A 20911-nucleotide genomic window follows, 5' to 3' on the forward strand; every position below is an offset into this window, starting at 1 on the left:
CTGTTGGATCAAAGAAATGTATTTTAATAATAATAATAATAATAATAATAATAATAATAATAAAATCCATCAGAAGCTGCTTAAACTGCAGAAACATTATGACATAGGTCAACAGATGTGACATCATTATATGACCTACAACATGCATCGACATAACTCCAGGCAGAATGAAGTGATGACACCAATGTTTTATGTATCGGAGCTGCAGATAATGACCCATAAGTATTGCTGGCCGTGTTTTTGCAAGATATGACAGCTGGCTGAGAAGCCAATGACTTAATTGCAATTGCTCCTTAGTTTTGTATTGTAAAGGAGGTTCAAATTTCGCATTCCTTGTGGTCTTGAAACTTAATACATTCTTCACATTTATAATTCGATTTGGCTGATGCAGTGTAAATTTCCAAATCAGGGTCACTAATTTCAGACAGGCACAGTGATATTTAATACCACACGTACCAGATCTAATAATTTTCTTCTTCCCATAGGAGTGTTTGTTGCAGAATGAAAAAAGGTTTTACCAGCTGCCATGAGGGCTAGCAAAAATATCACAAACACTCACATTAACAACAACAACAACAACAACAACAATGGCAATGAAAGCGACAGTGACAGTAACTTTCATAAGAAGGATTGTGTGTTGTATGGACATACATAAAATGACAAGGTTTCAATTCCACATGTTTCTGAAGGACTGTCAGGATTGAACTGACATAATATTTATAATTACAGTTTGCAGAGACGCACTCAAAGTTCTCACACATTCCGTGGGATTTAGATAATGGGTCTATTTTCAACCATGTGGACTCATTTGTTCAGAGATGTAGAGACATGATTGAAATATGTGAAGCCATGATTATTTTTGGCAGGTATGTACATAAGCTATCCAAAATAAGCATGGAATGTTAATATATGTTGACTAATTGTATGGGGAGGAGACCATTTATTCATTTGATTAAATTGTACTGTTATGATCTGCTACTGCAGGGCATCTGTTGTATTGAAAATAAGGTATTCAGGCTGTAGAAAGTTAAAGCCAGAAAACATAGTGGCTTCTATAAAGTAGGCAGTCAAGTACTGACTCAATTTCTGAGAGGAAAGATAACAGCGCTGAAAGGACAAAATATTGTACTTAATAGGGAAAGAACTGCAAAAAATATAATATATGTGCAAACAAGGGGTTCAGAATTTTAACTTGGATGTCATAGCCATTCCTTAGCTGTATATAGTAGTTTGTATATTTTTTGAAAAGTTGTACTTATATATGGCTTATGATTGTAACAAATGTTGGTAGTATGCTTGTAACTTTGTAGATTCATTTTGTTAACTTGTATTACCAAATGAATTGTCCAAGTGTTACTATGTAGCAAAACGGATAAAATAAAATACAATACAATACAACACACCTCATAAGACCCTTCCTAACACTTTAATTACAATCACATAACTGTATTATATTTTTCCACCAAATCAGTTACCTTAGAAAAGTAAGTCTGATGGATGAACAGAGGATAACTCGTTTTAGTACTATTATTTGCCATTATAGGAAGGATGAAACAGAGGATGTTCCAAAACCCCGTTTTAGAGGAACAAGGGGAGAAGAATTTGAGCATATATGTGAGAAGGAAGAGAGGACCTTTGCAGAAAATTTGCAAGCTATTAGGGTTGTCCAGCAAAATATACTGGATGTCACAGCTTCTTCATGGTATGATGATATAATGAGGTAAGAAATTTAAAAATCTTATTTTAATTTCAAGCATAGAAACAGATCAATTATTGTCCATGTGTGGATTTTCTCTGTCACATACCTACAGTATTTTAGTCATAGTTAGTTGCAGTTATAATTATAATTATAGTTATAGTTAGTCATAGTTATTTTAGCTAGAGTCCTAATTCTTTCTCATGAAAGGAGCAGGACAACAACGGGGTTATAGAAGATGAAGTCTTATCTAAACACCAAGTGATTTGAAGAACTGACTGTATGGGACAGAAGAGGGTTTCAATTGCCAGTGGACTCTTCTTTATATATTACACTCAGTATGAACACTGGACTACATTTAGACTGTTTTCCTTTTTTAAAGAAAGAAAGTAGGTCTACAAGATCACTGTGTGTGTGCATCCGTGCCCCCTTTCAACTTTTGAACCAGATAACTATTTTTCAGAAAAATTGGTATGAAGGTTGTGCTATTTGAGGCTCCTTCAGTGTTGCACTTTTCAAAATTCCAGCAATCAGTAGATGAAGCATGGTGGAAGAGAAACTGTGAGTGGGGGAGGCACATCAGTGACAATTTATGATCCTTGAAATGATGTGTGGCAGTAGATCTCCCACAAATACTGAAGTTTTGTAAAGAATTTTTGTAGTGTATGAAACAGAATGACACTGAACATTTCTTTAGCTTATAGCTTTAAGACAATAACCAGTGAACCATTGGGGTTGGCATGAAATTTGGATACAGATGGATTGTAAACATGCCTACGCATAGGGTTACCATAGGTCCTCATCTTTCCGGACATGTCCTCATTTTCGAGGGGTAAATTACCGTCCGGGAGGAATTTACAAAATTAAGGGTATTATTATTATTATTATTATTATTAATATCCGAAAGTTGGCCGTATTTCAATTTTCTTCTTCTTTCTGCCTAGCATCTTTGCTTTATGTAACCTTTTGACTTGTTCTGTATCCAAAGGTACTAACCTGCTTAGGATTTATAGAATGTAAATAAATTCGATTCAATTCATGTATCTTCTCCTTGCAAAGGAAGTATTCATTTGACTAATCGGTTTTCACTTCCGGTTCCTTAGTCTGGACCGGTTTGAACTGCTGGGTTGTTACGTTTAGCTGTTGGTTTTAACATGTGTTATAGAGTCGTTTAATATCGTGTCGTCATAAGTTTTAATATAAAATAAGTGTGTGTTTTGTGATTTTAAACAATTAAGGAAATCATAACAGGTAGGAATAGAGATACTAAATTAGAACGGTACGATATATAAGCGTACTCTTAATCTTATATGCCGATCCGCGTTACATATTATTAGTTATGATTTTTTCCTTATCTTTTTATAGCACTACTTCAAGAGAATAATGCCGAAGAGAAAATGCAAATTCACAGACGAATTGAAGGAAAAATACCTGTGTTTTCGCTCTGGTCGCGTGGAATGCGAAGCAGAATGCATGATCTGTACTCCAGGGACATATGTCTCAATAGTCAATAAAGGAAGCGGGGATTTAAAAATTCATATGAAGTCTGGAAAACATTGTAAGAATGTTAGAGGGGAGAGTTCTTCCGAAAAATTGACAAAATATTTCATGCCCAATACCAAAATTGACGAAAATGTATGTGCTGCAGAAGGCACACTTGCTTTCTATACTGTAGCACACCACAACTACAAGTCCATGGTGTCCTCATTTTTAAGTTTCAAAATATGGTAACCCTCGTATTGTGTCCTCATTTTTAAGTTTCAGCATATGGTGACCCTACCTACACAGACATAATATGAAGACAATGAAAATCTTTGAGGTTATGTATATGCCATATTTAATGTAGACAGAATTTGTTCTGGAATAGTAATTTCTTCACAGAACTAAAGCAGCAATAGCTATAGTAATAGATGTGCAGATAGAAAAATGTGCAGTAGGAAATTAAGCATTACAAGTTTTTCTTTGAATTTTTTTGTTATTACAATTGTTGCTTTATGTTGAAGCTTATTAAAATACTGGAGATATAGTTATTGAGATTCTCCTTTGAATGATCTGTATGAATGTTTCTTTGTCAAATCATATCAGAATTTGCTAGTTATCATCATCATTAACATTATTATCATAGTTACTATCCTTGGCATTATCACCATCACTACCCTTGCTTTTCATAATATATATAAATGACCTTCCACCAACAATAAATTTTTCATCAGAACCCATAATATTTGCTGATGATACAAGTGTTATAATCTCTAGTAAAATGTTTGATGATTTCTGTGCAATATCAAACAGAGTACTCTCCCACATGAATAAATGGTTCAATGCTAACAGACTTGCCCTAAATTTAAACAAAACAAATGTAATGAAATTTACAACAAATAATGCCCCTCCCTATGTTTTAAATATTGGATATAATGGAAAATATATAGAAGAGACAGTAAATACGAAATTCCTTGGCTTGCAAATTGATAGCCACCTAAGTTGGTCGAACCATATAGATAAATTGATCCCTAAGTTAAGTGGAGCATGCTACGCAGTTAGGAGTAGAAGCATGTTTCATGTCAGCAATACTGAGACTCTCAAATTGATTTATTTTGCCTATTTTCATTCTGTAATGAAGTACGGAATAATTTTTTGGGGTAACTCATCTTACAGCCAGAAGATATTCATCTTACAAAAGAAAATTGTTAGAATAATGGCTGGTGTTAAACCAAGAGAATCATGTAAAAATATCTTCAAGAGGCTAGAGATCTTAACTCTCCCATGTGAATACATATTCTCCTTAATGATCTTCATTGTAAAAAACCAAGAATTTTTTCCAACCAATTCTACAATACACAATGTCAACACAAGGAATAAAAATCAGCTTCACAGACCAGTTGCCAGCCTCTCTTGTTTCCAGAAGAGTGCATATTATACTGGCATTAAAATCTTCAACAATCTACCACCAAATATCACAACTCTTATAGATAAACAGGGACAATTTAAAGTAGCACTAAAGAGATACTTAATTACACACTCCTTTTACTCTGTTGAGGAATTTATGCTTCCAAACAACATAAAGTGTATGTAATGTTTTCTCTTGTTTGGAACACAGGAAAAAAAAAATCTAGTATATGTTAATGTATGGATTTATGATGGATATTTTACTACTTTTGTGAAATCCTTACTATTTATGTGAAATTGAATTGTGCATGTATATATGTATTGTATGATTTTTGACAAATTCCACATCCGGTAGGTCATCTGACTAACTCATGGATCTATGGAATGCTATGTATGTATGTATATGTAATAATCATCAAAAGCATGAAAAAATATTCAGTACAGTTGCTGCCCACCTGTTTTAATCTATCTGTCCCATTCCATATCTGTGTCAGTTCCTTGTTCTTTTTCTGGCAAGGTGTAGAAATATAAAAGCCTTATATTCAAGCCTGATGCAGTGCCATGCCATTTTGTTTCAAATGGCTATACATTCAACTTGTTTAAATATTTATTTTTAAAAAGACACAAGTTCTGTGTTACAGTACTATACAGTATTCAGATAAGAGACCACCTGTAACGTTTTGGGGAGAGTGTTCCAACAAGCAAGAAATTAAGCATGCATTTTTAATTTTCACTGTTAAGTTTTGAAATTTTTGCATAATTTATTATGTATAATGAAAGTTTTGGACAGAAGAAACATGGATGTGGGGTGCTCCACTTTATACAAACGCTGGACATAAGAAGAAAATTTAAACCTGTCTATACCTCTACATACATTGCTCATGTTATTTTTCCTGGCAGCATGCATTTCCTAATGTAAATTTCTTTGTAAAAGGTTCCGAGGCCAGATGAAAGACACTGAGATGATACTGGAAAATCTTATGATATCCGTGTTTGAGCAAGTAGTAAATTTGGAGGAGGGAGTTCATGCTCTGCAAGCATTTTACTACTATTCTAAAAGAGATGGTCTGCGTCCTTTGTATGATAAGAAAACTGTTGCTGTGAGTTATCTTAGATAATAGTTCTGTGTCTGCTTGCTCATTGGTGCATGTTCTGCATTGCAGTGAAATGCTATCACCTTCTGAAACTTATTAATTAGTGATCAATGTTTATGAATTCTGGTACTGTGTAATGGCTAGACATGTGCTCAGATTCCTAAGTAAGTGTAAGAAATTGCATGGTGATAATTTTTTTGTTAATCACAATTTATCACAGTTATGAAGAAAAATGTATGTGTAGTTAATTATATAAAAGCTGGAAGAGGAAAGGCAAGGGGAATTGTGCTTAATTTGCATATGTCTTTGCATAATACCTATATATGTAGTGTTTCACTCTGAGAAAACTTCATGCTCTACTCATGCTGAGGCAGTCATTATCTGTGATCAGAGAGAAATTCTTAATTATAATTTTTTACCATACATGTGTGAAGAGTGTCATAAGATATTGCATTCCAGTATGCATTAACAGCCTTCTCCTGGCTTTGTCTACTTCCATCCCTCAAGAATTATGACTTCAGACACTTTCAGAATCCTGTAGTGCACTTATTAAAATTGTCCATCCATCCAATTCTCTGCCCATTTCTGTGCATGAAACATGTAGGGAGCTGCTGAACAGAGTTTCATGAAATTTTATGTAAGGGAGTTTTTCTAAATTTGTTGATACTCGTATATTCAGATTTTGGATAGAGTTGCATAAAGATTACAGACACATTATTTTTATGTGTATCCTAAGCATAGCTCCTTAATTATTTATCAGAGCAGAAAATGTTTTAAACAAAAATTATAGAGAAAATGAAGCATCTACATAATTTTCTGCAGGCCTTATGGTTTCTGAGATTATTAAACAAGAACTCTACTATGTATACATTTCCTAATTTGAACACTCAGAAATCAGCAGTAATTTTCTGAACACAAACAAATATTAATTTACACTTGACAGTGGTTCTCTGAACTCGTGAAGATTACTGAAGGTACTCATTTTTTATAGTAACTAAATGAAACTGAATTTGTAGGTCACCATATATACAAATGTATATTTAATTAAAGTTTGACTTCAAATAAGAGCATAAAAACTTCTGTGAGCTATGTGAATAAACTCTTAAAAATCTGAATGCATTGCAATAAATACTTGAGCATAGATATTAGCATACTATTTATAATTCCCATCACCAAATATGTGTGTTCTGTGTACACTGTATGCTTTTATATTCAACTACTTTATTCAAAGCTGCAGAGGTAGGCCTGTGCACTAATCTGGAACTGGAACACAGCAAACAAGTTTCGGTAAGAAATACTGACTTAGTTGTGCTTGAAACTTCCAGTTTTTGCCTATAACCTTCAGTCTTTCTATTATAGTGCAGTAAGAAGTGTATGAGTATTTCTGTAAATACATCCCGATTTTCCTCAAGACCAAACTTAATCATCTTGGATTTAATATTCTCACAATCGTTGCTATGAAGAATTCTGTCTTCTGGGACACAATAATGTGTAGTCTCATGGGATTAACCAGTGATTCAGAGGAACACACCTCCTCCATCCTCACGGTTTGGTAAGTTAGCAGGAAACTAGCAAAAGTGTAAATAAGATCTAAAAGTTTGTGATGATGGTAAATTGTTACAATTAATATGTTGCTGGACATTATCCATCATCTTGTCTGTTCTAAAATACCCATCTAGTTTCTATTAAAAAACACAACGTTTCGGGAACTGGAATCTGTCCCCGTCTTCAGGTAAAACCTACTCAGTTGGGTCCAATAGACAGAGCTAGCCCCTATCTCCGTCTAACTAGACGGGTATTTTAGAACAGACAAGATGATGGATAATGTCCAGCAACATATTAATTGTAGCAAAAGTGTGTTCGCTGCCTGTTTCATGCTAGTTACTTTCTTGTTTCAAGAAGGTAGACGTCTTCAACTTTATCAATGTGAGAATAGTTAGTGACATGCACCGAAACCATCTCATCTTCATAGGACGGCAGCACTTCATGAGAACTCTTTTGTTATAGTTCTTGAATAGTGAATTATAGACACTCTGTTGATAATGATAAGGTATTATAGATAACATTTCTCGTAATTATTTTACGTTTGAAGTTCTGACACTGATGAAAATTCATATACTGGTGTTCTGGGTTATAACACCATAGTCTGATGAGTGGTTACCAATCTTTTGGTGCAACATACTGCCTCAGTCTTCAGGTTAAAAGTGAACCAAGTTGGGGTAGGAGCATACTGTGTAGGAGAGGTGTGAGAATAATGGGCCACAGAGGACAGGAGACATGGCTAATCAGAGAGGGGACAAGCAAGTGGACAAAGAACCCTAGGTGGGCCAGTGGCAACTACTGCAGGCCCTGAAAAGGGCAGCAGATCCAGGACAGGAGGCCTTGAAGGGCTAACTATGAAAGTGCAGCAGGCACAGTGAAGGATAATTACACAAGGACCCTTGTAGAGGATATATGCAGAGAAAAGTCAAATTCAGATAGTGACCTTATAAAGAGCCTTCTTACATTTCTACAGGGTGTAAATGAGAACCAAAGGCCTGCCCAGGTGCTTTCTCCTCTTCCTCATTCCTGCTTCTGATTGGTCACTTCTGGTGTCTATGACCCATTCTTCCCAGTTTGGTTCACCTCTACCTTGAAGACAGAAGCAGTATGTCCCTCCAAGATATTTGAATGCACATATGAAAATACACATTGTCACAACCCGGAAGACTACAACATAAACTCGTAATTAATTTGCACTGCACAGTACAGGTTGGTCTAGTGGTAATTCTCTAGACATGTATTTTGGACTATATATGAGTTTTGTTTTTCCTGTCAGACACAACAATATACCAAGCAACTCACATTTCACTGGGCATAACTGACTTTATTGGTTATACAATGTCATAACATGTTTCAGCTCATGGAGCCATCATCAGCAACACATTAACAAATCTTATACTATTGAATTATGCCCATTATAATAAACTGAGAAATATGGTGTGCTTTTTCCCCTTTTGTTAAACACCTTTCCATGCACAGATTAAGTGGTTGCATTTTTATGCTGCGTTAGAAATGTATTAAACAAGTATTTAAAACTTATTAAGAGTCTTAAAATATTAACAAATATATATTAGAAAGATATGTTATTTGGTTAAAATATTAAAATATTGAACCCATGGAAATACCATATTCTAAATATTCTGAGTGGTTCATTCCCCCCTTAGTTTAAATTAAATTAAAATTATGTATAGATTTCCTCTGTTGATCATGCCGGACTTTCAATATGGCTGCATTTTGGTTTATTGTTACTGCTTTGATCCTGAATGCTGTATATATGATACAACTGTCACCACTTATGTTGTCTATGATATGTTTATGTTTGATCGTGGTTGGCTGTGTTTTGCTTCAAAGTTCATTTAATATTTTCTTCTTAGGACAGCTACCAAGCTTACTATTTTGATGTTTTCTTGTATTATCAGGTTAAATTACGTTGTGTCCTTAATCACATCCTTCCACGATCTGACTATAATTGTGTTGATGGATTTATAATCTACGTGTATATTCAAACTTACGCCAATGCATTTGCTTTTGTTGCCTGTTGGGTTCAAAACAAAACTCTTATACAGTACGAGCACCTAAACAGGATGTATTCCTTAAAGATTTTATTTTGGAGTTGTTTACATCCAATCTTGGCCAGGACACTGCCAGTCCTGACTGAGGTTTTACGTAATTTCTCAGAGTATCGCCAGGAAAATACCAAGCTGGTACCTCAGTGAGGCCATAACTGCATACTTCCAGATCCTTTCTGACTCATAATTCTTCTGTCTTCATGCCATCCGACAATATGTAGTCTCTGTGCTGGAGAAGCTTCATCAAGTAATTCGTGCAAAAAGATGGTTCTTATCGAGCTGTATATTCAATGGGAAAGAGAAGGAAAAAGGGAGATAGTGAAAGCAAGGGAACTCTGAATAATTTCACTGTTATTTTGTACTCTATGAGATATAGTGAAGAATATCTGCTTTTTTAGTTAATGTTCCTGTTTACCAAAAATGTTGTTGGGTACTTGGTGTTTTGCTATAAATTTTGTGCTTTGAAACATTAGAACTTTATCTTCCTTGTCATGCATAAGAAACAAATACGAGAACAGCAAGAATGCTTATATTGGTAAGTATGTTTCAAGAGAGGAATTTTCAAAATTTGTAATACAATAATTATAGGTATGTAAGAAATTAAACTTTATGTTAGGGTGTCAATAGGTATTACTCTGGTTTCCAATATTTTTCATGAAGTAACAGCATCAGTTCTATTTCTTAACAACAATGGGCTGGATTGGCTTCACAAAGGAATAAATGTCAAACTTCATTATATTTGTTTTTTATGACAATATTCAGTATCATTAAGAACATTGTTAATGCTTTTATTTGTATCTTCAATAGGTGTATAAGATGTTTGGTGAAGAAATTCAGGCGACAAAGAAAGGCTTGGTGGAGAAGAAAGCTTCTTGTCCGGCAGGATTACCCCCATTTGCTGGTCGAGTTTTAATGATTCATTTGAAGAAAAGACATTTTACCAAATTGATGAAGGTAAGGTGATATATTTTGGTAGCTGGTTAAATATTTTCGGTAGTGCCCAGCATTTTTATTATTAACTTAAGCCAGAGTCTGTATTTCATCAGTATTTGTAGGACACATTTTAATTGCTGTTTGCAGTCAGTCTAACGGAAGGTGTATTGAAGAATTGTTAGTTGATATTGTTCACTTATTCTGAGGTTAGCAATTGTGGACAATATTATTATTCTTAAATATGTAGTCACTTTCTTGTCAGATACTGGATGATGCTCAGTGGATGCCTCCTTGTGGTATGCGAGATGAAGTACGTACACAGTATGAGGAACTCATAGTGTCAATGGATGACTTAGCTAGAGATCTCTATGAGGAATGGAATGATTCTTTGGATGAAAATATCAGTGCAAGACTAGATAAACCATTGATTGTTAGAAGTCATACAAGGCCTGGACTTTTGGAATCTAATTTTGACAGGTGGGTTTTGTAATGCTATGATCAAACACTAGAGCATGGGTAAAATAATATTTTGTTTTAATTTGTTGTACCTATGAAAAATATTCTTTTTTCATATTGTGGCATGATGACTGAAAAGTAACGACTTGGTAAAGAAGCAAGCTGTTGCTAGGCAATGGCTTGCTCAGACATCATGCAACAATTGTGGAATTGTTGGAAATTATCTTTTCTATGTAGCCTGTCCTGAGGCTATACGACAAAGGCCTCTAAGTGAATAAGCCAATGACTGCTAAGAGGCTAAGAGTTGCAGGTGAGAGTTTCAAGCCAATCACGACATGAGCCCAAAAGCAGAGGAGTTGCAGCTGTAACCTAGCGATGCCTAGTAAAGACTGTAAGCAAACAATGACTAGTGAGGGTTATAACAGACTGAGATGTAGCATATGTTGTAGGGGTTGGTTATGTTTGTACATTAGCGGTAATGCTATAATTGTAGTTTTGTGTTACAGCTGTTCAATAAATCCAGTTATCAACCTAAACCTTGTGTATAGTCTGTGGCACATTACAGTATATTATATGCCCTTGTGTCAGGTGTAATTAAAGAATTTTCATACTCCCATATCTTCTCTTTCTTTTCCATAAATATCCTCTGGTAAGGCCATATTCTTGGCCTTACCAGAGGTCTCTTTCATTTTGGTTTCAGTCGAATTGCTTTCATTCTATTCATTTTGATTCGCGTGACTTGGTTTTATCACTTAAATGTACCAGTTTCTTAATCCTCTTGTAATTTTTCAATTGATCAAATAAGCTGCCCTTTACCCCACTAGGAAGATTCCTGGTACTCATTTCTGTTAGAGGCTGAGTCGACCCTGGGGCCATACTGTGGCTGGAAAGATTAGGTCAATTGAAAAAATCCACCTCATTGGAACTCGAACCTGAAACCTTCCGGCTTATAACATAGTGCCTCAACCAATTACACTACTTCGTATTGCAGATAACAAAACTAATAATAACACTACGTCAACATCTTTATGAACTGCAGGAATCACACGTATAATTACAATTGTAAACAACTATCAACACTTATAAATCTAACAGTAAAATTATATAACAACACATCATTTATGCATTACAGGTAATACCCATGCCCCAAAGGCATGCGCAAATAAATACAAAACAAGGGATACTCAAGAAAATATCTTTTAAACGAGTAGGCAATGACTGCAAGGAAAACATTGGGGTGTTAATTGGTTTTAATTAATGTAAATTTATTTTAATTATAAAATATTGCTTGGCTGAAACATGTAGTGAGGAAGAAGGGTGACTGGAGAATAAGTTGCATTTAAGATGGAAATGTATGTGAAATAAATTATATATTAATGGAAGAGGATGTTTAAATACAATAATAAAGTGAGTTTACGTGAATATGGGCTAAGACGACTTGTATATCTCAGGTAAATTAAGGTTCCTATTGAAATGCTAATACTCAGTGAAATTTGGAACAAGTTCAATCAGGTTTCTCTGAACTTACCATGTTTACTTACTACTAAAACCAAGAGGCTTTCAAGAATTCTACTGTAGCTTGGTCTGCCATGACACAAAACTGGCAAAATGAATTTTATTACCTGTGGCATGAGCTCTTGTTTAATGAACTAATATTTTTACAGGGTTGTTGGAAATATATGCCATGAAGCAAGAATTTGGGAAAGAATGAAATATGACATTCCCACTGTTGTCCAGTCAGTATATAACAAATGGGATAAATTGAAATTTGTATATGAGAGTGTTCTGACTGTTGTGATGGATTATAACCAAGTTATAGAAGGTAAACTTTTTTGAAAATGTATTCTGAGTGAGGTAGTCATAGTACTATGATATGGTGATCAGGCCTACAAAACTCCTTGCTCCAGGTTACCATGGCACCTGAAACTTTCATAATGGAATTAAGAATTTTCTACCTATTTTATTACATCTAGCACATGACCGGTCAAGGATGATGTACCAAATTTTTCTTTCTTTCCTTTATTGACTTTCCCTTTCTTGTCTTTATCTCATTCCCCTTTTCCTTGTTGATTTTCCATCTCTTTCATTTGGCCATTCTATTCTCATTCCTCTTTCCAATCATTCTTTCTTCTCCTTCATGTTAAAGACGTTCCCTCACCCATGTTGTTCTTTTTCATTATCCTACACTTGCCCCTTATTTCTTTCCTTCCCTTGTATTTTCTGGCCTATTGTAAGTCCTCTTCCCTTACTCTCTCCCACTCCTTCACATTATAATATTCACCTTACACTTATTCTTCATTCCTCTATCCCATTCATAATTTATTTTCCTCCGTCCTTTCTCCTACATTCCTTTCCCATACCTACTAATTGTCCATCCTGTCTTTCCTTTTCCTATATCTATCAAGGACAGAAGATTGTTTATGCTTTCTCCACCTCCAAGTGAAAGTATGCTGTTCCTCTGAACATGACAGGAAGTGACAGATATACTGTGTGTATACACATATTTCATTTTGTCATTTGTTAACAAGAATGAGCGACTAGGTATCCAAATCCTTCTCCTACTGCAGATATGCTAGACGTACTAGCCCCCTGTAGTGGTATGTCAGTACTACTTACTCACAATAGAGTTTTTGGTTTTACCTCAGGTAGGTTCTGAACCACTGGTTCGTCCCTGCCTTTGACTGAAAATTCAACAGCAGGTTCATTGGCTGCACCTGGGTCCCTTAGTTGTTCACCAGAGCTTCCAACCCCCTGCTGAAGCATTTCTTATAGGGAAGCCTTTGGAGGAGGGCCCTCTTCAGTTTAAGGTTCTTATGACTGGGTTTTTTTTTGGTTCCTTTCATTTTGGTCCCACGAGTTTTGGGGATTTAAAAGGTCGCCTTCCACAGCGCCCCATACGGGCGGAAGGCATAAATACACCGGGGTGCTGCCTGGTGCCCCGAGGGGATCGTTCAAGTCACTGGCTAATTACCACCCCAGTGCCATGCAGCCCTCAGCACGATGCCTCACACCTTGTCTTAGGTGGTTTGGTCCTGTAGTGAATGAAACCCTCACAAGCCTCCAGGACCAAGAGTGCCTGTTTGGGGGGAGAGGGATATACCAGATTATTAATGGGAGTGTGACACCAGTTAGTTTATGAGCTCCCCCATTCCCACCCCTCCACATGGGTTGGTGAAACCGTTTTAGAGTGTTGAGCCCTCAGGTTTGCAGCACCCTACCGGTACTCTAGGGAAACAACTCAAGTAGCCAAGTGCTCTCCTGAATTCGTCCCGGGTACACTGTAGTGAAACCCAAGAGTCATTATGCCACCACGTGGGAGGCTCTGGTCATAAAGCCATCACCCTTTATTGGAACTTGGCCACCAGCCCCAGAAGGGGGCTGTCGTTGCCCGGCAGGACCACGAGGAGGTTTCCCAAAGCTGTGTCCCAACGCATCCCTGGTCCATGATGCATCCCCACCAAAGAAACAGCCATGGTTCGGCCAACCTCACCAAGGATGGCGTCATTACCACCTGTAACATGTGACATAAATTGTCACAGTTACCCCGGGATCAAACCCGGATCACCGTATTATGCAATAAATTACCAAATAAAATTAGGAAAGTGGAATAAATGAGTCAATTTAAAAGAGAGCTGAGATCCTATCAGTTACTATACACATTTTACTTTGTAGGTAAATATGTGTCATGTTCAGTTAAGAGAATATGATGTCTGAGTTGACTTGTTTTTATGAATTGTATCTGTATTCTGTGGTAGCATGATGGGACTTAGCAGAAATATCTATGTTACTTTAAATGTGTATGTATTTATGTATGTATGTATGTACTCATATATGAGATGCATTCTGTGTCAATAGTTTGACTAAAAGGGATGAATAAAATTGAATTAAATAGAACTGAATACTATTATACAAGATAATTTTCTGATACTACCAGATGTATAATGGAGCAAGTACAGTAGATGCTTAGCCCAATAGTTATGTGCCTCTCTGTTTTGCTAATAACTGAGCATTCATGAGAGATCAGTTACAAGTTTGTAGCATGATGATAATGAACTTCAGGTCTTACTTTAAAGAATGGACGTTTGTTATCTGCTTAGAGCAGTGGTTCTCAACCCTTGTGAGATCATGGCCTGGTAAATTCTTTTTTTTTATAAGACGAGGCCCCTGTATAATCGATGCCAGGGCCCAGTACAGGGCCGCGGCCTGGCAGTTGAGAGACACTGGTTTAGACAATTCCATGTACCAGGGACATACTCAGTTATGATAATATTACACCCATATTTATGCATGCACCTATGTGTGCATACACACCCAAACGCTGTAATACATATGCACACAGGTAGAAACACGCAGGTATAAATGTTCTTTATTACATATATACTGAGTATTATGACAAATTTTGTCTCTCCTGAAACCATCCCATATGTCTTAGATGCTGAAACTGCTGGAACCCAGTTTTCCAAAAATTTCTGCAAAATAATATTGACTTTTCATACTATTAACCTGAGGTGAATATTATGAAAGTCATTTGCATCTATATTACAGGATGTCTTGATGAAAGTTATCCAAAATAAAAAAAATCTTTATTTCGAAAACTAATTGTCATACATGTATTAAGTTTATGTCATCTGAAAGGAAAACTCTGAAAGTTTTTCTTCCATGCCCATATTATGCATGTGCCAGCTGATGACCTTTGGCAAGCTCAGTAACAATGTTGAAACCACAAGAATATATTCAATGCGTGTTAGGTCTAGTGGAGTTGCAATCTCTGTCCAGTGTTGTTTTAGAATATAATACGTATAGACATCAACCTCCTACATTGAACAGCGTTCGGTTCCGGGACAACAAACTGAGGAGTACAGGTAATCTGTTGCTTGTAAAATCTGCTGGAAAGGCACAGACCTCTGAATAAAATGTCAGTCGCATTAGAGAGGCATTCCAGTGAACTCTGCACAAACCAGTTCATTCTGCTAGCTTACAGTTACAGATTCCACGTTGAACGGTGCACGATGTGCTGCACAAAAGGCTCGGGCAAAGAGTGTGCAAGGTTCAAATGATTCATGCACTAAAACCAATGACCAAGTAGTACACACAAACGTCACCTGTTTTTCTCTGCCAAGTGTGCTTCTCAGAGGAGGCAACGTTCCATGTCAATGGAGTTGTAAACATGTACAATGGCAGGATTTGTTGGGGCAATCAAAATCCACATGTCACATGTGAGTTGGAGAGAGAGAGCCTGAAAGTGGACATGTGGGCTGGCTTAATGTATGACAGTTTTTTTTCACTGGTTTTCTTTTCGGAAATGAATGTGACTGGACGTTCGTACCTGGACATGCTGTAGCTGTATGCACTGCCCCAATTACCACCTCAAACTATCCTCCAACAAGATGGTGTGCCACCATCTTAGGAATCAACAGAGAGATGGCTGGGAGATGGATCGGCAGAAGTGGACAAATTGATTGGTTTCCTAGGTTGCCAGATTTAACCCCATTAGATTTTTTCTTGTGGGTTTATATGAAGAACATTTTCTGCCAGGTTAAGATTAACAACCTTCAACACCTTAAAGCCTACATAAGGGATACTGTGGCTATGGTAACACCAAACATGCTTCAAGCAACATTGAACAAGGTCAAATATCGCTTGGATACCTTATTTTGGATACCTTTCATCCAGACATGAGGTGATATTTCTTGACACAATTGAAACACACACACATATATATATATATATTTTTTTCCCTTCCATTGTTAGCATTATCAGATGAGGAGAGATTACTATTCAGAGAGTTGATCAATGTCTGTGATAAGAAAATAAACCCTGGATTGTTCAAACTTAAATGGAACACGGAAATATCAGAAAAGTATTTATCTGATTGTTCTATACATATATCTGAGGTAAGAATAATATTGAGGTATATATATTCACAGTATTCTAGTGTTCTTAATCATATTGCTTTTTCTTATTTGACAATACATAATCTGAGTAGTTGACACAGTATAATTAAATCAAATAGGAACATAACTGTATGAATTAGATCAGGGGTCTCCAAACTTTTTGAACTGCGGGCCACATTAGGTAATTCTGCACTTTCAACGTGCTGGATAAGAAATTAATAACTCTAGGTATATGAGTTTTATTGAAAGCACAGAATTTCATAAACTAAATACAAAGTACGTGAGAATAAATTATTGTATATTAATGACAACAGACAGTAGCAGCAAATGCTCATATTTTCATCACAAGTTATATTAAAACAGTTAATGTGAATGATGGAACTCTTTTTGCATTCTTAAAATCTGATTAAATTGAGGTTCAAATTTTGAAATGCTAATCACAGGTAGCGACTTTAAATGTTCATCGGATAAATTTGCCCTGTATTTTGACTTGATGTACTTCATCTGGGAAAAGAACTTTGTTCACACAGATACGTCGTCCCAAAAATGGAGATAAATTTACAAGCAAATTTCTTTAAATTTGGAAATTGCTCAGAGTTCAGAAATTTATAAAATTCGATCAAATTTCCTTCCTTGTATTTGTCTTTAATATGATAATTTTCCTGAAGTTCAATAATTTCCATTTGAATTTTACATCTGCAGCATCACAGTCAAACAGATTTTGAAACATTCCTGAGCACTGGCATGCGAATCAGCAGATAGCTTCCGAAATTGTTCTTTTAATCTAAAATGACTAAATTTGCAAACGAGGAAGGAAATTCTGTTTCACCCTTTTTATGCAACTCTGCACAATATAGCATATGAACAAAGTTACAATTTTTCAATTGGCTTTCCAGAAGTATCAACTTCCCTCTGAATGCCTTGATAAGTGCAAATAAATCACAGACTAAGTTATTTTCACCCTGCAACTTTAAATTCAAATGGTTCATATGGTTTACCAGATCACTTGGTATATGATAAAAGTGGTTCATGATGGTGTTTCTCGGTAAGAAATATATCAATTTCATTCCTGATCTGAAAGAAGCCCAAAATAACCTTTCCACAGCTAAGCCATCTAACTGCAGTATAATATGTCAGGTCAATAAGCTCGGAATCATATTTACCAATACTCATTGGAAAATTAGTTCAATTGGCGCATTTCTGCACAATTCTTTCGCGGGCTGGATAAAATCACATCGAGGGCTGCATGTGGCCCCACAGGCTGTAGTTTGGAGACCCTTGGATTAGATAGTGAAAATGTTGGGAGAACAAGCTGAAAGATCAGCATAGTTCTTTAAAACTGTAATCTATTACAGTCCCTTTTGGCACTGACAGAAAACTAAACATTACTGTGTTCTCCATGCTTGTGGGGAGAATATAATAATTCATTTAGTTTATGTCATATGAAGAGGAGGGCGCACAGTAGCATAGTTGGTTGAGGCACTATGCTACAAGCTGGAAGGTCGTGGGTTCAATTCCTGATGCGATCATTGGAGTTTTTAATTGACCTAATCCTTTCAGCCGCACTATGGCCCTGGGGACGACTCAGCCTCTAACAGAAATGAGTACCAGGAATGTTCTTGGAATATTCTTGGGTGTAACTAGTGGCCGCCCAGTAGGGCTGACAACCTTGCCACCATCTGTGAGCCGATTGTCTAGAAAAATGTGGGAACCTCAACATCTCACAACCCTGTGGTCCTCCACGGTCTGTGGCAGGGATCCCTTTACTTTACATATGAAGAGGTTTAGAGATATCGAGATGTAATGCAAACCACACAAGGAAGACAGATAAGTCCACGATTAAAGAGCATGCCAACAAAATAAAACATTTTGATGTATTTTAATTGCAACGCTATTTTGTTATGTGCAATGAATATATAAAGTTGTCTGAAAAAATTAAAACCTGAGACACAATTCAAATTCAAACAAGGGTGATAATTTGAAGTAGATATTACATAGAAAATCTTGTTTTAGGTAAAAAGACAAAGAGAGACAGAAAGAGGGAGTAAGTGACATCAATTGGGAAGGGAGGTCATATGGTCAGTTTCTTGCTGAGATGACAACAATTTTCATTTTAATAAAAATCAGTACATTTGTATTTTGACACACTGTTTGCATAATAAACTGAACATGCATATCCTTATTGCAGTTACAACACTTAGTGGATGATTTCAAGAATTTCAATCTGGAGATTGTTAGCATTTGTGAGGCAATATGTGACACGCCATTGATTTATGTGGACACTAGCCATGTGTATGAGTTGAAGGAGTTGGACTGCCACTTGAGTAACTTCAGGTGAGGAATTCAAATGGGAGGATCTATAGTATGTAAATACCCGATGTTTTGGAAAATTTCATCTTATAATAATGTCTTGAATATGTAGATATAAAAAGTACACAAATTAAACACAAAAGTATAAAAGTTATACATACTTTATAACATGTCACTTATGTAACATCTTTATTGGGTTAATAATTATAAAAATCAGCAGATGAGCGTAGATAAGTACTATAACATATTCACAAATCTTATTAACAAAAACAAAGTAATAGGCATGAATTTTGTATGAAGGTTTTATAAATGACCTTTACAATTCTACAATTTCTTGTTTAAAGGTCAAATTAACACACACCAATAAAGGTGTAAGAACATAAAGGGTAACATTCATGTTTCTTTATTGTTATTTAAAGATTTTGAATATAAGATTTGTTGACCACTGTATGTAAAAACAGGCACACTCTTGTTTAGTTGAATGTCTGCTAGTTTCTCAAGAAGGACCCTGCTTCAAGGAGACAGGCATATACATTGTGTTGCTTTACATTTTTCTTCCAGGGATGAAGCTATGGCTAAGATTCTGGCTCACTATGAATGTATTATACAGTGCATAGTTACTGTATATGAAGGATTTGAAGAGTATATACCATTGGTGAGTCATCTGTTTTTAGCAGCCTTTATCTTTAGGTAATGGATATATTGAATCAGTTTTCTATTTAAGATTTGAAGTTTTCACGGTGGTGACTATGAAGGAAGCAGTCTTCTGGGATGTGGCATCGTGTAGATATTGTGTTAACCGACGATCTGAGGAACGTATTGCCTCCATCTTCAGGGCAGAAGAAAAAGAGAAGACTATTTAGCAACTACTCATGCTGGTTCTTCACTTGTGGATTTTCTTCCTTTTTTCTTCTGCCCTGAAGATGGAGGCAATACGTTCCTCAGATCGTCGGTTAACACAATATCTACACGATGCCACATCCCAGAAGACTGCTTTCTTCAGTTTTCTATTACTTGTCTCTGACAAAGTAAAAACATGTGATTGTACACAAATTCCACATCATGGTTCAGCTCCCATGTTAAGCTGTAGGTCCTCTTTGCTAGCCATTATTAAAAATAATGATCAGCTAATATGACCTATTTCATGTTCACTGTCATCCTGTCTGCGAGGGATAAAATGGAAAACCTGGCCTTTTGGTACCAAAATTAGGATTCCTATGTTCAATTTTGCCAAGGGGGCAGAGACCAAGGGGATTAAATTATAAGCATAAACATGAGTGGAATTGTACCCAAAACTGAAAGCAGTTTCATATTAAGAGAGCATTTACCTTTAAATTGTAGCATATCTAAGGCTACAGAGAGAAAGGAAATAATTTCTTTTCATCTTTGGTATGTTAACCATTTCATCTCCCCAGTTTTCAAGCCCTGACATACCATACAGACAGCATTTGTAACAAGTTCCCTCATTCCTTTCCTCTTGCTTTCTTCTCAGCTTCGTCTGGAGAAAGGTTTCCTACCTGGAAATCTTACATTCTTTGAATGGGCAAGAGAATTCAAATTTTGTCCTGTAGTAGCTGAATCTATGCAGTACTTCTTTTTATTTGTATGCTTTTGACACACATGCTATCAATTGACAATGGCAAAAGTTCTTTCTTTTCTGTAATTTTATCATAAATTTGCAGAAACATACTTGTATTAGTCCCTAATATGCCTAGATTTTGCTTTGGGTATGTTGTATATACTGTATTTCTAACTTGTGATGTATACTAATAATTTAAGAAAGGAATCTTATACGATGGGGTACCCAAAAGAAACCGAACTAATTTTTTTGTGGGCAGAGCTTTTGTAGTACCGCGTTTTGCCGCTATGAGCGCATAGAGCTAACATTCCTGAGTCGATAAGCCGACTACCGTTGCTTCAGAAGGTAAGGACTAGTTTCGGCAGAGTTTATAGTGACAACTGTTTTGTGTGATCGTCGTTTTTGCAATGGCTGATTTTCGTGAACAGCGTGCGGCAGTGAAATTCTGCTTT

The 20911-nt window shown here is 36.1% G+C and overlaps 1 protein-coding gene across 1 annotated transcript in view; it reads left to right on the forward strand.

Annotated features, from left to right (window-relative positions):
• The window catches only part of LOC111873390 (dynein heavy chain 2, axonemal), a 53346-nt gene that overhangs the window by 20087 nt on the left and 12348 nt on the right, over positions 1-20911 (forward strand). The window contains exons 9-17 of the mRNA XM_023868054.2: positions 730-866; positions 1544-1720; positions 5517-5682; positions 10095-10241; positions 10483-10697; positions 12341-12498; positions 16428-16570; positions 18759-18904; positions 19442-19535. Coding sequence (XP_023723822.2) covers positions 730-866; positions 1544-1720; positions 5517-5682; positions 10095-10241; positions 10483-10697; positions 12341-12498; positions 16428-16570; positions 18759-18904; positions 19442-19535 — 1383 coding nt within the window. The remainder of the gene's footprint in view (positions 1-729; positions 867-1543; positions 1721-5516; positions 5683-10094; positions 10242-10482; positions 10698-12340; positions 12499-16427; positions 16571-18758; positions 18905-19441; positions 19536-20911) is intronic.

Source organism: Cryptotermes secundus, unplaced genomic scaffold, assembly GCF_002891405.2.
Source record: "Cryptotermes secundus unplaced genomic scaffold, Csec_1.0 scaffold22, whole genome shotgun sequence".
In the NCBI taxonomy this organism is placed as follows: Eukaryota; Metazoa; Arthropoda; class Insecta; order Blattodea; family Kalotermitidae; genus Cryptotermes; species Cryptotermes secundus.